The 13,179-nt window shown below is 36.5% G+C and overlaps 1 protein-coding gene across 8 annotated transcripts in view; it reads right to left on the bottom strand.

The window, feature by feature from the left end:
* Window positions 1-13,179, bottom strand: part of GALNT13 (polypeptide N-acetylgalactosaminyltransferase 13) — a 655,388-nt gene that overhangs the window by 36,205 nt on the left and 606,004 nt on the right. For 4 of the 8 annotated variants that reach the window (XM_069574410.1, XM_069574411.1, XM_069574414.1 and 1 more), the window contains exon 11: window positions 12,805-12,903. The exons of the other annotated variants lie outside the window; for them this stretch is intronic. In XM_069574410.1, the coding sequence (XP_069430511.1) occupies window positions 12,805-12,903 (99 nt within the window). The remainder of the gene's footprint in view (window positions 1-12,804; window positions 12,904-13,179) is intronic. 8 annotated transcript variants of the gene reach the window in all.

The raw sequence follows: 13,179 nt of genomic DNA on the forward strand, positions 1-13,179 counted from the left end.
GAAAAAGTTTAAAATATTGTGAGTTCAGAGAAAGGAAATACCGTGTGTATTGAAAATCAGAAAAAATAAGTTACTACAAGGAGGATGGTGAAGTGGAACTAGATGAAGGATATAAACTAGGAAATTATGTAAACTAGAATTTATGTAGTTAGAAAAAATGGAGAAAGGTGATATCAGATGGGTAAAAGAAAAGGCAAAGTAATTAACCTCCAATTAAAATAAATAAATTTATATTAAAAAAAGAAAAGGCAAAGATATGATTTTTAAAAATGGATAATGGTAACAATTTTTAAAATGTCTGTTCTGGCTGTACTCAATAGAGATGATAAAGTTGAAAGTCTGTATGGGTGAACAACAGGAGATAATTTCAAAGGTAAGAAGGGATCAGACTATAGAGCTTTGACTGGTAAACAATGTTAATTTTATCTTGTAATAACAGGATATTAAAGATTTTTGTTTTTCCATTTGGCAATGATATTTTTAAAGGAGTCTCACTTCATTAGCGAATGAGATGGATTAAATATGAGAAAAAGCTGGAGCTTTGCTAAAACTATTGTAATAAATCAAATAGGCAATAAAGGCCCAGATTTGGAAAGCAGAATTATTAATAAAAGAATAGGTAAGAAGGACAAGTAGAGAACATTCATAAGGCTTAGTGCTTAGTTTGAGAAGAGCAGGATATGAAAAGAGAGAAAAGAAGAAAATGAAAAAGACAGATGAATACAAAGACTGAAGAAAAAGGGCTTTGGATGAAAGGTGATTAGTCCTAGACATACTGAGTTTGAGGTTACAGTTGGTCATTTAAGTAGAAATGTGCATCAGTCAGTTTTAAGCAGTGGGTGTAAGCTTAGGAATTGATATGACTTTGGAGCTTCCATGAAGGTAAATCTAAGAAGATTAATTTCCTGGGAAAATAGAATGAAAAGAATCAAGAATAACCAGAGTAGCATAGAAATAATGCTATTTCTCACTGACTTGTATATGTATCCTAAAGATTTTTTTTTTATACCAGACTAATCCCATGATATAAGGCCCTGCTGAGACTTACTTGGAAGGAAATTTACTCTTGTATTGATAGACTTGATGAACAGTATAGATACTGCATGACCCACTGAAAAACGAGGTCAGTGTGAGATGTTTGTATATATTTGCTCCTACTAACATCATATACTAACCTCATCTAGAATATCTGTTACAGACTGGCACAACCACCTTTGTGGAATGAGTGATGAGCCAATTTGCCATTCCAGCCTCAGTATCTTTTAGCCCCCTGAGAGGAGACTGTGCCTACCAGACACAAGACAGGTTCTCCCAGCCAAGCATTAATGGGATTGAGAGGCTCTTGGAATAATCCCTAGTTCTACAGAAATTATAATAACTCTGCTCTCTTCTGGCTCACATGTATCCAACTCATTTTAACATTTAATGGCCATTGTGGCATTTTACTTTGTGAAATCCCTGGCAAGTTTTAATTCTAGTATCCAGGTTTCTAAAAGAGGACCAAATTATAGAAATGTAATTATAAACTTTGCTTATAAAAATATAATATTTAAAATGAATACATATCTCTTAAATGAGTATATTCATTACAATTCATGAGTACATTAGAAAGCATTACTAAAATAATTAAGTTTTTCTAGGAGAGGGTCTGTAATAAGGAGAGAATGTGTTTGTTTACTATAAAAATTTATAATAACCTGTCATAATTTGGATTCTTCTTAAGTATAAATAACAATTTTAGAGGAAGAGGAGACATTTGTATGAAAGTATGGATAATACCTAATGATCTCTTTATCTTGGCAGACAATATGGTTTTAATAAATGGCTATCATAAGCTTCTCTAGACTTGCTACCTTGAAAAATGACTGAATCAAGTACTGCAATAAATTACACAGACTGTTTCCATGTGCTTTCTAGCTTTCTCCAAATGAGTGGCTCCAGGGAGAAAGAGAAACATTATAAATGCATTTGCTAAAATGTGAGTGTTTTTCCATCACTTTATGTTCTTTGTCTTTAAAAGGAATAAGTACAGTGTTTACAAAGGCTGCTTTTCTCCCTATCTTTGATTAAAGATATATTTTCAAAAATTTTATATTGATATTTTAACAAAGTAAAATGGCTATTTTATAAATATTAATCTACTTTGACTCACTTATATAAATTTTACTTAAAATTGTCACTAAAAATTAGTGTCAGTCCTTAAGTAGATCCAGTATATATCCAGTGAGGCTAAGACCTATTTACTATTGGCTCCTGTAAGATGATCTTAAATGTCATGTAAAAGCACCTCATTAGAAAAGCATGGTATTTTGACATCAAAAAGAGAAAACATAAAGGCAAATATTGATTGGGATAAACTATTTAAAAGTCTGTATATGAAAACACAATGTGAACAAACTGTCAAGTCAGAAATATATATTTAATGTGTATAACAGAAGATAATAAAGTGTTTTTATAAGTAGTGAACAAAGAGCCATCTCAAACTCCAATGAAAACACAAGCAAAGGCATGGTTATGAAATTCATAAAGTACTAATGCTATCTTTAAAAATGCTTACATGCATTGATTTTGTTAGATATGTGATTTAAAGCAAGATAAAATGTTTCTCCCAAACTATAGTGGCAAAGAAAAAAAACAAGAAAGATACACCGTTAGAGTTGGTCTCTGTGATCACAGCGCTGGGAGAGTGTGGCTGGGAATCAGTGCAGATGCAGTGAATATAAAACTGGTGTGGAGTCGGCCAGATTTTGGTTCAAACTGGCTTTACCACCTCAATCACATTATTAATCTCAAGGTTTCCATTAAACTCGTGAGGAGTTTAAAAATTAGAATAACACTAGGCACTTCATAGATTATTGTAAAAATCAAAAAGAATAATGCATGTTAAGTATCTATCGCAGTGCCTCTTCCTATTTTAGCTGTTTGTCCTATTAAATTGGTGAAATATTAAAGAGGACAATTTGTCACTATATATTAAAAGCCTTATAATGATGTATAACTTTTGATCCAGCAAACTTAACTTCTAGACATTACTAAAGAAGTAAATATGGATGGAAGCTCACCAGGTTTTAGCTACAAGAGTACCAATGAGCCTGGACTATAACAGTGAAAAGTTATAAATAACATCTTAAATAGTAAAGGTTTGATTGAATCTAAATTATAGTTTATCCATTAAAATATGTCCTGTTTAGTTTAAGAAGTTGTTAGCCAATAGGTAGCAGAAAAGAAGCTAAATTATTTGGCTTTTAAACAGTGAGTATGTCTTAAGCTTATGAGTGGAGCCATATTTGGCCAATAGGGCAAATAGAACAGTGCAGAGACATAAGAATACACAGAGTATGTAGGGAATAAAGGCATATCCCTGGTAGCTCTGAGGTTAAAGCGTCTGCCTGCAATGTGGGAGACCTGGGTTCAATCCCTGGGTCGGAAGATCCCCTGGAGAAGGAAATGGCAACCCACTCCAGTATTCTTGCCTGGAGAATCCCATGGACGGAGGAGCCTGTTGGTCTATAGTCCACAGGGTCGCAAAGAGTCGAATACGACTGAGTGACTTCACCTTCACCTTCAAACATGTCTAGAGCACAAGGACCTATTAGAACATCCAGGGACACTGCTGAAAAGCCATATGGGGATGAAATTATGAGGTGCTTTGAATGTCATAACTAGAGAATTTTTACTTTATTTTTGGACAGTGAAGAATTACTGGAGTGTTTAATCTGATTTAATGTAACACATATGGGAGGTATTTATGGAATTCCCTATGATATATGGAAATAAGAGTTGTTGTTGTTGTTGTTGTTGTTGTTGTTTTAAACCACACAGGTGAAAGAAGATGTAGGCCAGGACAAAGACAAAAATCCTGGTTTTAAAAGGACTTACAGGTAGGAGTCAAGGGGTATTATTTTCATAGAAATAGGGACTTTGGGGACTGATGAAATTTCAGGAGTGTCTATGTCAGATTTTGATTTTGTATGGTTGTGTGAAGGGGAAGAAAATGAGTACAGTTTGGAAAGCTTCGATTTTGAGATGCCTGTAGAGAATTCCAGTTATTAATTAGCAACAGATTCCAGAGCTCAGGAGAGAGTGAGGGTGAAGATATAAATCTGAGTCATCAGTAACATGAAACTACTTCTAGGAATCCACGTCATCTTTTCAAAAGCATAAAGAAGATAATTCCATAACTTCTAGTAACACATTTTCTACCAGTAAATTGTAAGTTCTTTCTTTCACTTGCAAAATGTTATATTCAAGTTTTAATCATATTCTTATTTATTTTCATTCTTTTGAAGTAATGATCATTTTGATATGGTTTGCTAAAGAAAGCATTTCAAGAACAGATAGGAATTAATAGAGTATCAAATTTTGTTATTAGGGCTAGAAGACTTGGATTACTAAAGTTTTAAAGAGAGCACCTCAAGATGATCAAGTGTTGATTTCAATAATAATTCTTCACTTGCTACCCTGTTTCACAGTATTCCTGATAAAAAAACATCCAGGCATTCTTTCATCTATTTACTGGACTAATTTTTATTAGGTGCCTACAGAGTCCCAAGCACTGTGCCCAATGCTAGGAATGACGAGAGGAGTATGCTGGATACTTCCAAGAACTACTGAAAAGTAAGTTTCTTTGAGATATCTCCAAAATTTAACAAAAACCAAACTACCAAAACATCCATGCAAGGAGAAATGGTGAAAGGTATAACTGTCCTGAAATATAAAGTCCCTTGATTTAGAAAAGTAAATGAGAAAAAAAAAAAAACTAAAAAAAGAAAAACAACATTTGTTTTGACTTTTATGTAAAAAGCAGGAGAAAGAAATTTGAATATTTTTAGGGGTTGGGGCTACTTTTAAAAATTCAAAGCTAAATAACCATAAAAATAAATGCTGTTTCCATGGTAACACAAAAGAATAGCAATAAAAACAGGGAGGTAGCTCTGAGAATAAAATCCTGAGATCTGTTCTTTTTAAAAGTCAGTCAAGTTTTAAATCATGCTAGTATTAATACTGCTAGAAACAGTGAATTCCATAAAAAAGACACCAGAATAGCATTTATGTGATGCTTTAATATTTTTCATAATACTTATTTGCTAGAATAACAGGAGAAGCGGTTCTTTTTACTGACCTTAACAATACCATAAAGTGTCTTGTGCTTTTAACTTACCTCTGGCATTAGGCACTGAAAATTTTTTACTTTTAGAAGTAAAGACTGAGATAATGGAGAACACAAATGGAAATAATAGAATAATTAATAGCAGTAGAGCAAAATGTGCTATCTAGTATATGCTTTGCTAGTTATTTGTTTTATAAAGTTTACTAGTCTTTAGAGAAAAAAAATTGAGGGAAAATTTGTATGCATTTTATATATAAAACACTGAAGCTCAAAAATATTAAGTAACGTACAAGGTATGCAATTTATCAGATCAGAATAGTATTATAAAATGATATCTTTTTATTTCAGCAGTTCAGTTTCTCCATTTTTATTTTTAGTTATGACAGTTATATATATATGTATATACACACACAGGAAAATGTGGGGTAAAAAGAAAAGTTTCCTATTCCAGCTTAATCCTCTCTCCAGTGGCAATTTATATTCCAAATAGATATCTATATATTTCTAATAAGTTGTATAGCATTTATATATGGCTATTACAGATACTATTAATAGGTAGAGAAAAAATGTTCACAGACATTTTCCACAAACGAGATCATTCAAATTCAAAGTAAGTTGTACTTTGTTATTTTCCCCTTTTCAGTTTTTGATGACAATACATTTAGACCTCTCAGTCACTTTGGTGGCTAAGTAGTAATCTGTACTATGGATATACTATGATTTATTTAAACATTCTCCTCTTGGTAAATATTTGTTTCCATTATTTGTGTTATGACAAAATGGGCTTCAGCAAGCATTCTCATATTTGTAGACATGAATAAGTATTCATATAGATGAAAAATATTGTTATTAAAGTTTATCTTGTCACTAACTAGATAATGTAGAGACATTAGAAAATATGTAGTTATGGGGTTTATTTTTTATTTGTCCCCTATATTTATGAATCCCTGAGATTAGTATCTTTCTATAGTTTTGGTTACTATGACAATAACAACATTTTTGGCAGTGTGTATATAGTACTAGGGTATAAATCCATTATTCTGACCATGAATTCTTCCATCTATTTATTTGACTAGTATTTATTAAGTACATTAAGTGCCTACCATATCCTAAGTACCAGGTACTGGGGATGAAGAGTGGAGTAAGATATCAGTTCAGTTCAATTCAGTTGCTCAGTCGTGTTCGACTCTTTGCGACCCCATGAATCGCAGCACGCCATGCCTCCCTGTCCATCACCAACTCCTGGAGTTCACTCAGACTCACGTCTATCGAGTCAGTGATGCCATCCAGCCCTGTCGTCCCCTTCTCCTCCTGCCTCCAATCCCTCCCAGCATCAGGGTCTTTTCTAATGAGTCAACCCTTCACATGAGGTGGCCAGAATATTGGAGTTTCAGCTTTAGCATCATTCCTTCCAAAGAACACCCAGGACTGATCTTTAGAATGGACTGGCCCTCCCAATAGGAAGTCTACAGTAGAGTGGCATAGTTTACTTCTGGACATATGAAAGTGAAACTGAAGTCACTCAGTCATGTCCAACTCTTTGAGACCCCGTGGTCTGCAGCCCACCAGGCTCCTCTGTCCAAGGGATTCTCCAGGCAAGAATACTAGAGTGGGTTGCCATTTCCTTCTCCAGGGGATCTTCCCAACCCAGGGATCGAACCCAGGTCTCCTGCATTGCAGGCAGACGCTTTAAATATTTTAAGCATTTATGATCTAAGTTTTGTGTCATTTAGACAGATTTAAGCATATGACTGGATATCCTTTTGAACAGTAACCATAGCAACAGTTAGAACTGGACAAGGAACAGCAGACTGGTTCCAAATAGGAAAAGGAGTACGTCAAGGCTGTATATTGTCACCCAGCTTATTTAACTTATATGCAGAGCACATCATGAGAAATGCTGGGCTGGAGGAAGCACAAGCTGGAATCAAGATTGCTGGAAGACATATCAATAACCTCAGATATGCAGATAACACCACCCTTAGGGCAGAAAGTGAAGAAGAACTAAAGAGCCTCTTGATGAAATTGAAAGAGGATAGTGAAAAGTTGACTTAAAGCTCAACATTCAGAAAACTAAGATCATGGCATCCGGTCCCATCACTTCATGGCAAATCGATGAGGAAACAATAACAGTGGCTGCCTTTATTTTGGGGGGCTCCAAAGTCACTGCCGGAGAAGGCAGTGGCACCCCACTCCAGTACTCTTGCCTGAAAAATCCCATGGATGGAGGAGCCTGGTAGGCTGCAGTCCATGCTAAGGGTCGGACACGACTGAGCGACTTCCCTTTCACTTTTCACTTTCATGCACTGGAGAAGGAAATGGCAACCCACTCCAGTGTTCTTGCCTGGAGAAGCCCAGGGATGGGGGAAGCTGGTGGGCTGCCGTCTATGGGGTCACACAGTCAGACACGACTGAAGCGACTTAGCAGCTAAATCACTGCAGATGCTGATTGCAGCCATGAAATTAAAAAGATGCTTACACCTTGGAAGGAAAATTATGACCAACCTAGATGGCATATTAAAAAGCAGAGACATTACTTTGTCAAGAAAAGTCCATCTAGTCAAGGCTATGGTTTTTCCAGTAGTCATGTATGGATGTGAGAGTTGGACTATAAAGAAAGGTGAGCGCTGAAGAATTGATGCTTTTGAAGTGTGGTGTTGGAGAAGACTCTTGAGAGTCCCTTGGACTGCAAGGAGATCCAACCAGTCCATCCTAAAGATCAGTCCTGAGTGTTCATTGGAAGGACTAATGCTGAAGCTGAAACTCCAATACTTTGGCCACCTGATGCGAAGAGCTGACTCATTTGCAAAGCCTTTGATGCTGGGAAAGATTGAAGGCAGGAAGAGAAAGGGACAGTAGAGGATGAGATGGTTGGATCGCATCACCAACTCAATAGACATGAGTTTGGGTAAACTCCGGGAGTTGGTGATGGACAGGGAGGGCTGGCATGCTGCAGTCCATGGAGTTGGAAAGAGTTAGACGTGACTGAGCTACTGAACTGAACTGATGGCATCTTAATGAATCCACGAGGATAATTCACCTGAAGGCTCTTCCTCCCTCATTTTCATCTATATTTGAATCAGAGTGATTTCATAAATAATGTTTTCTTTTAGAATTCTGCATGTCATCGTAGTACAAATGATGAGTTGCTTTTTTCATAAGCTGTTGAAATCATTATGGGAGACACTTCTAAATGTCTACTCAATACCATGGTAAATAAACTATGAGGAAAAACTATGTGTGAGAGTGAGATGATGTATTTAGTGTATTTGTGCCATGAGGTGTCAAAATTAGACTTTTGTGGCCAGAAAGTCATACATAGAGGTGTGTTGAGCCTCTAGAAAGGCATCTGCTTTGCTTAATAGAAGGACAGGTATGGCTGTTTCAATCTTCTCTATTCCCACTTCTTCCTGCTTTGAATGTACACATGATGTCTGGAGTTTTAGCAGCCCTCTTGTGACCAGCTGATGCATACACACCGAGGAAACCAGAATTGAAAGAGACACATGTACCCCAATGTTCATCGCAGCACTGTTTATAATAGCCAGGACATGGAAACAACCTAGATGGCCATCAGCAGATGAATGGATAAGAAAGCTGTGGCACATATACACAATGGAGTATTACTCAGCCGTTAAAAAGAATTCATTTGAATCAGTTCTGATGGGATGGATGAAACTGGAGCCGATTATACAGAGTGAAGTAAGCCAGAAAGAAAAACACCAATACAGTATACTAACACATATATATGGAATTTAGGAAGATGGCAACGACGACCCTGTATGCAAGACAGGGAAAGAGACACAGATGTGTATAACGGACTTTTAGACTCAGAGGGAGAGGGAGAGGGTGGGATGATTTGGGAGAATGACATTCTAACATGTATACTATTATGTGAATTGAATCGCCAGTCTATGGCTGACGCAGGATGCAGCATGCTTGGGGCTGGTGCATGGGGATGACCCAGAAAGATATTATGGGGAGGGAGGTGGGAGGGGGGTTCATGTTTGGGAATGCATGTGAGAATTAAAGATTTTAAAATTTAAAAAATAAAAAACTAAAAAAAAATAAAATAAAAAAGTAAAAAAAAAAAATAAAATAAAATCATAAAAAAAAATAAAAAATAAAATCCCATTGGTATTTAGCTTGTGGGAAATATAGAGATTTATATGGGGAGATGATATCTTTATAGTATTGCATTAGAAATATTTGATCTAAAAATATTGTAGATCTATTTGTTTGGATTTTCTTTTATGTTCTCTCAATTAAATGTATAATTTTCATCAAAAAAAAAAAAAAAGAATGGAAAGATAGAAAGTATCTGGTTTCTTGGTGGAATTATTGAGGACCTGAACAAATTATCAACAACTGATTACTTTCAGATTTCACGCTGTATGAAAAAGTAAAGCCCAGTGTATTTAGTCCCATGATAGCTTTTGCCACTTGGGGCTGAATTCACCGTGACTTTGGTAATAGAAACTTTGGACACTCACCATGAATCAGTATAATAAGCTGGACCGTTTTCGAATGCTCTGTCATTGTTCTGACTACGTGGTTGTTTCCATCATCTCTCACATAGTCATTTCCCCATGCTGTAATTTAGAAGGTTTGACTCACATACTTTCTTGTTTAAATTTAAACTGCGAGGTACTAATTAGGATTCTAATAATTAAGTTGTCTTTGTTTAGTTGTAGGGAGAAGCATCATTTTACTGTTTTCCATTGAATTGTACAAAAGTCTGATTTGAAGTATGATGCCAAAACTCAACAGGGCCATTTCATTCTGGCTTTTTCTCTGTGGATCTTTTTTTTTTTTTTCTTTAAATCTTATAGCTGAGTTACATGTTGTGTTAGTTTCAGGTATACAGCAGTGATTTACTTATACATATATTTATTCTTTTTCAGATTCTTCCCCCATATAGGTTATTGCAGAATACTGAGTAGAGTACTCTGTGCTATACAGTAGGTCTCTGGTGATTATTTGTTTTATGTATAGTAGTGTGTTTATGTTAATCCCAAACTCCTAATTTATCCTTCCACCACACATCTTCCCTTTGGTAACTAGAAATTTGTTACAAGTCTGTTTCTGTATTATATGTAAGTTCATTGGTATCATCTTTTATATTCCACATTAAGCAATAGTATATGATATTTGTCTTTCTCTGGCTTTCTTCATTTATGATAATCTCCAGGTCCATCCACATTACTGGAAATGACATTATTTCATTCTCTTTTATGGCTTCACTGTATATGTGTACAACATCTTGTTTATCCATTCCTCTATCGATGGACATGCTGGTTGCTTCCATGTTTTGGCTTCTGTAAATAGTGCTGCAGTGAACACTGGGGTGTATGCATCATTTGAGTAAGGTTTTCTCCAGATATATGCCCAGGAGTGGGATTGCTGGATCATGTAAGTGGGTACTGTCACTATGGAAAACAATATGAGGGTTTCTTAACTAAAATAGAACTATTTTTAGTTTTTAAAGAAACCCCCATATTATTCGCCATAGTGGCTATATCCATTTACATTCCTACCAACAGTGTAGGAGGGTTCCCTTTTCTCCACGCCTTCTCCAGCATTTAGTGATTATAGACTTTGATGATGGGTGTTCTACCAGTTGCCCAGTATGAGGTTAAACCTCACTGTAGTTCTGATTTGCATTTCTCTCTTAATTTGTGATGTTGATCATCTTCCCAAACTATGTTGAATAAGAGTGGACATCCTTGTCTTGTTCCTGATCTTAGGGGAAATGCTTTCAGTTTTTCACAGCTGAGAGTGATGGTAGCTCTGGCTTTGTCATATACGGCCTTTATTATGCTGAGGAAGGGTCCCTCTATGATGACTCTCTGGGGAGTTTTCATCATAAATTGGTGCTGGTTTTTGTCAAAACCTCTTTCTGTGTCTTTTGAGATGGTCATTTAGTTTTTGTTCTTCAGTTTGTTGATGTGGTGTATCATACTGACTGGCAGGCAGATATTGAAGAATGCTTGCACCTCCTCCTGGGTTTCCTAACATCAGTGGCAGCCGGAGCACTCCCAGGGCAGCAGGGGCAGTCATTGGAGACTGCTTCTGGGTGGGCTAGTGGCAGTGTTCGCTTGTGCCCATCACTGGAGCTCATGTAGGTGGTGTCTTGTTACCTAAGAGTGTGCACAGGGAAAGAAGCTCCTATGGCAGTCCCACCCCTCTCCTTCTGTATCTCCAAAACACTGGCACCTTGCCTCTCGGGCATCCCCAAGCTTCTTCCAAGTACATCTTTGGTTGCCAGTCCGGCAGGGTGTCTCTGCACAGCCGATTCCTGTCCTCTACCTGAGTCTGACCTCTGTAGCCCAAGCTTCAGCACCCAGCCCCTGTCCATACTGACAGACAAGCATCTCAGGCTGGGGAGCACAAGGCAGTCTTACTGATCTGTCTGTGCAGGTTACTCTTCATCTTGCCTCACTCAGGCTGGTTGCTGCCCTCTCCTCCCTGGCTCCAAAGCTTCCTCTCCATCAGCTGGAAGATCCCAGCTGATCTTCCTACTGTAGAAGGGACTTTCCTGGGTGCAGAAGCTTTCTTCCTTCATAGCTTCCTCCCTGGGGTGCAGTTCCCATTTTGACTACTTTATTTTTCCTTTATTCTTTTGTCCTATCCAGTTATGGGAGGGGTTCTTGCCCTTTCAGAAGTCTGAGGTCTTTTGCCAGTGTTCAGTAGATATTCTTTGTGAATCGTTACAGTTATAGATGTATTTCTGATGTATTTATGGGAGTAGGTGAGCAGACATCTTGATCCTGAAGATGGATTCTTGATACATTCAGCTATTACAAATAATCACCATCATGTTGTGATGAACAGAATCATTTCTGCCTCCTCAGTTCATTCTAAAACACCAGATAAACAGCTCACTCATGTGCTTCACCTTGACCCTTTTAGACAACTTGTCTACCAAGGAGCAGCTATCTCTTAACTGTGCTTTGTTATAATTTCCCATGAACGTCAAATTAAACCTCTGAAGGTGGCTGTGGCAGCAAGACTCACAGCCACGCAGCTTTTACTTTTTCCACCTTGCAGTACTGCTTTTCGTTGCTTACAGAAAACACAAGAATCCTTGTTATAGTCTGGTAAGGTTCTGATAATTAATTGGACCATCACACACAAAACAGGTGTCCTAGAATTTTAGTTAAGTATAAATCTTGTTTAAATAATACATTTTTACCCGATCTGAAGGGCATCTTCAGATAACCAAAGCAAAGTTGTTAACAAACCTGCTTATCTATGCACTTAAAATTTTATTAAACTACCAAAAGTCATAGAAAACATGATAGACAAGAAACATTTGAAGAAGAAATTCAGGGTAAGCACCATTTGGAAACCATAATTGTTGAGTGATTATTTTATATGATTGAGTTAACAATAAAATGCAGTCCTCACTTTCTCATACATGGTAACAGGAAATAGGTCTGAAACATCTGGCTGCCCTCATTCACTCTAGGCTAATTAAAGATGTTGCCCTACTTATTAAATTCTTCAGTGTTTTCTTATAATACTTGGAATAATAACATAGTTATTATATGTTAAGGACATAAATGAAGTCTTGATTAGAATGCTTGTCAATTTACTAAGACACTGTTATTGGCAGTGAGCCATAATCTACCTGGATAGTTTACACAATATCTTCCCCCACAAATATGAAGCTGATAAAAAATGAAGTTTACCTGATTTCCTCCCATACCATGACAGTTGAATATACCCACTTTTTCATTTTCCTTGCGGCCCATGTTGTCTAAACATTGATTTGTTTCAACATTTCTTATCTAAAGGAAACACAAAAATGTAAGTCAGAAAATCTTTGGTATTTTCAAATTGCTTATTGATAGCAAAATAATATTTTTGTAAGGAGATTTCTCCAAGGAAAAGACAAAGCTTTAAATATTTATTTTTCTCTGCCTATTATGATATCTGTACAACATTCTAAACTCCCATTCAAGTAAACTTGAATAGCACTGGCATTGTCATTAGCATCCAGTCAAGAGGCACTCTTTGTTTATAGTGTAGTATTAGAGAAGAAGAAAACATCTACATATTACAAA

The sequence above is a fragment of the Ovis canadensis genome, chromosome 2 (genome assembly GCF_042477335.2).
Source record: "Ovis canadensis isolate MfBH-ARS-UI-01 breed Bighorn chromosome 2, ARS-UI_OviCan_v2, whole genome shotgun sequence".
NCBI lineage: Eukaryota > Metazoa > Chordata > Mammalia > Artiodactyla > Bovidae > Ovis > Ovis canadensis.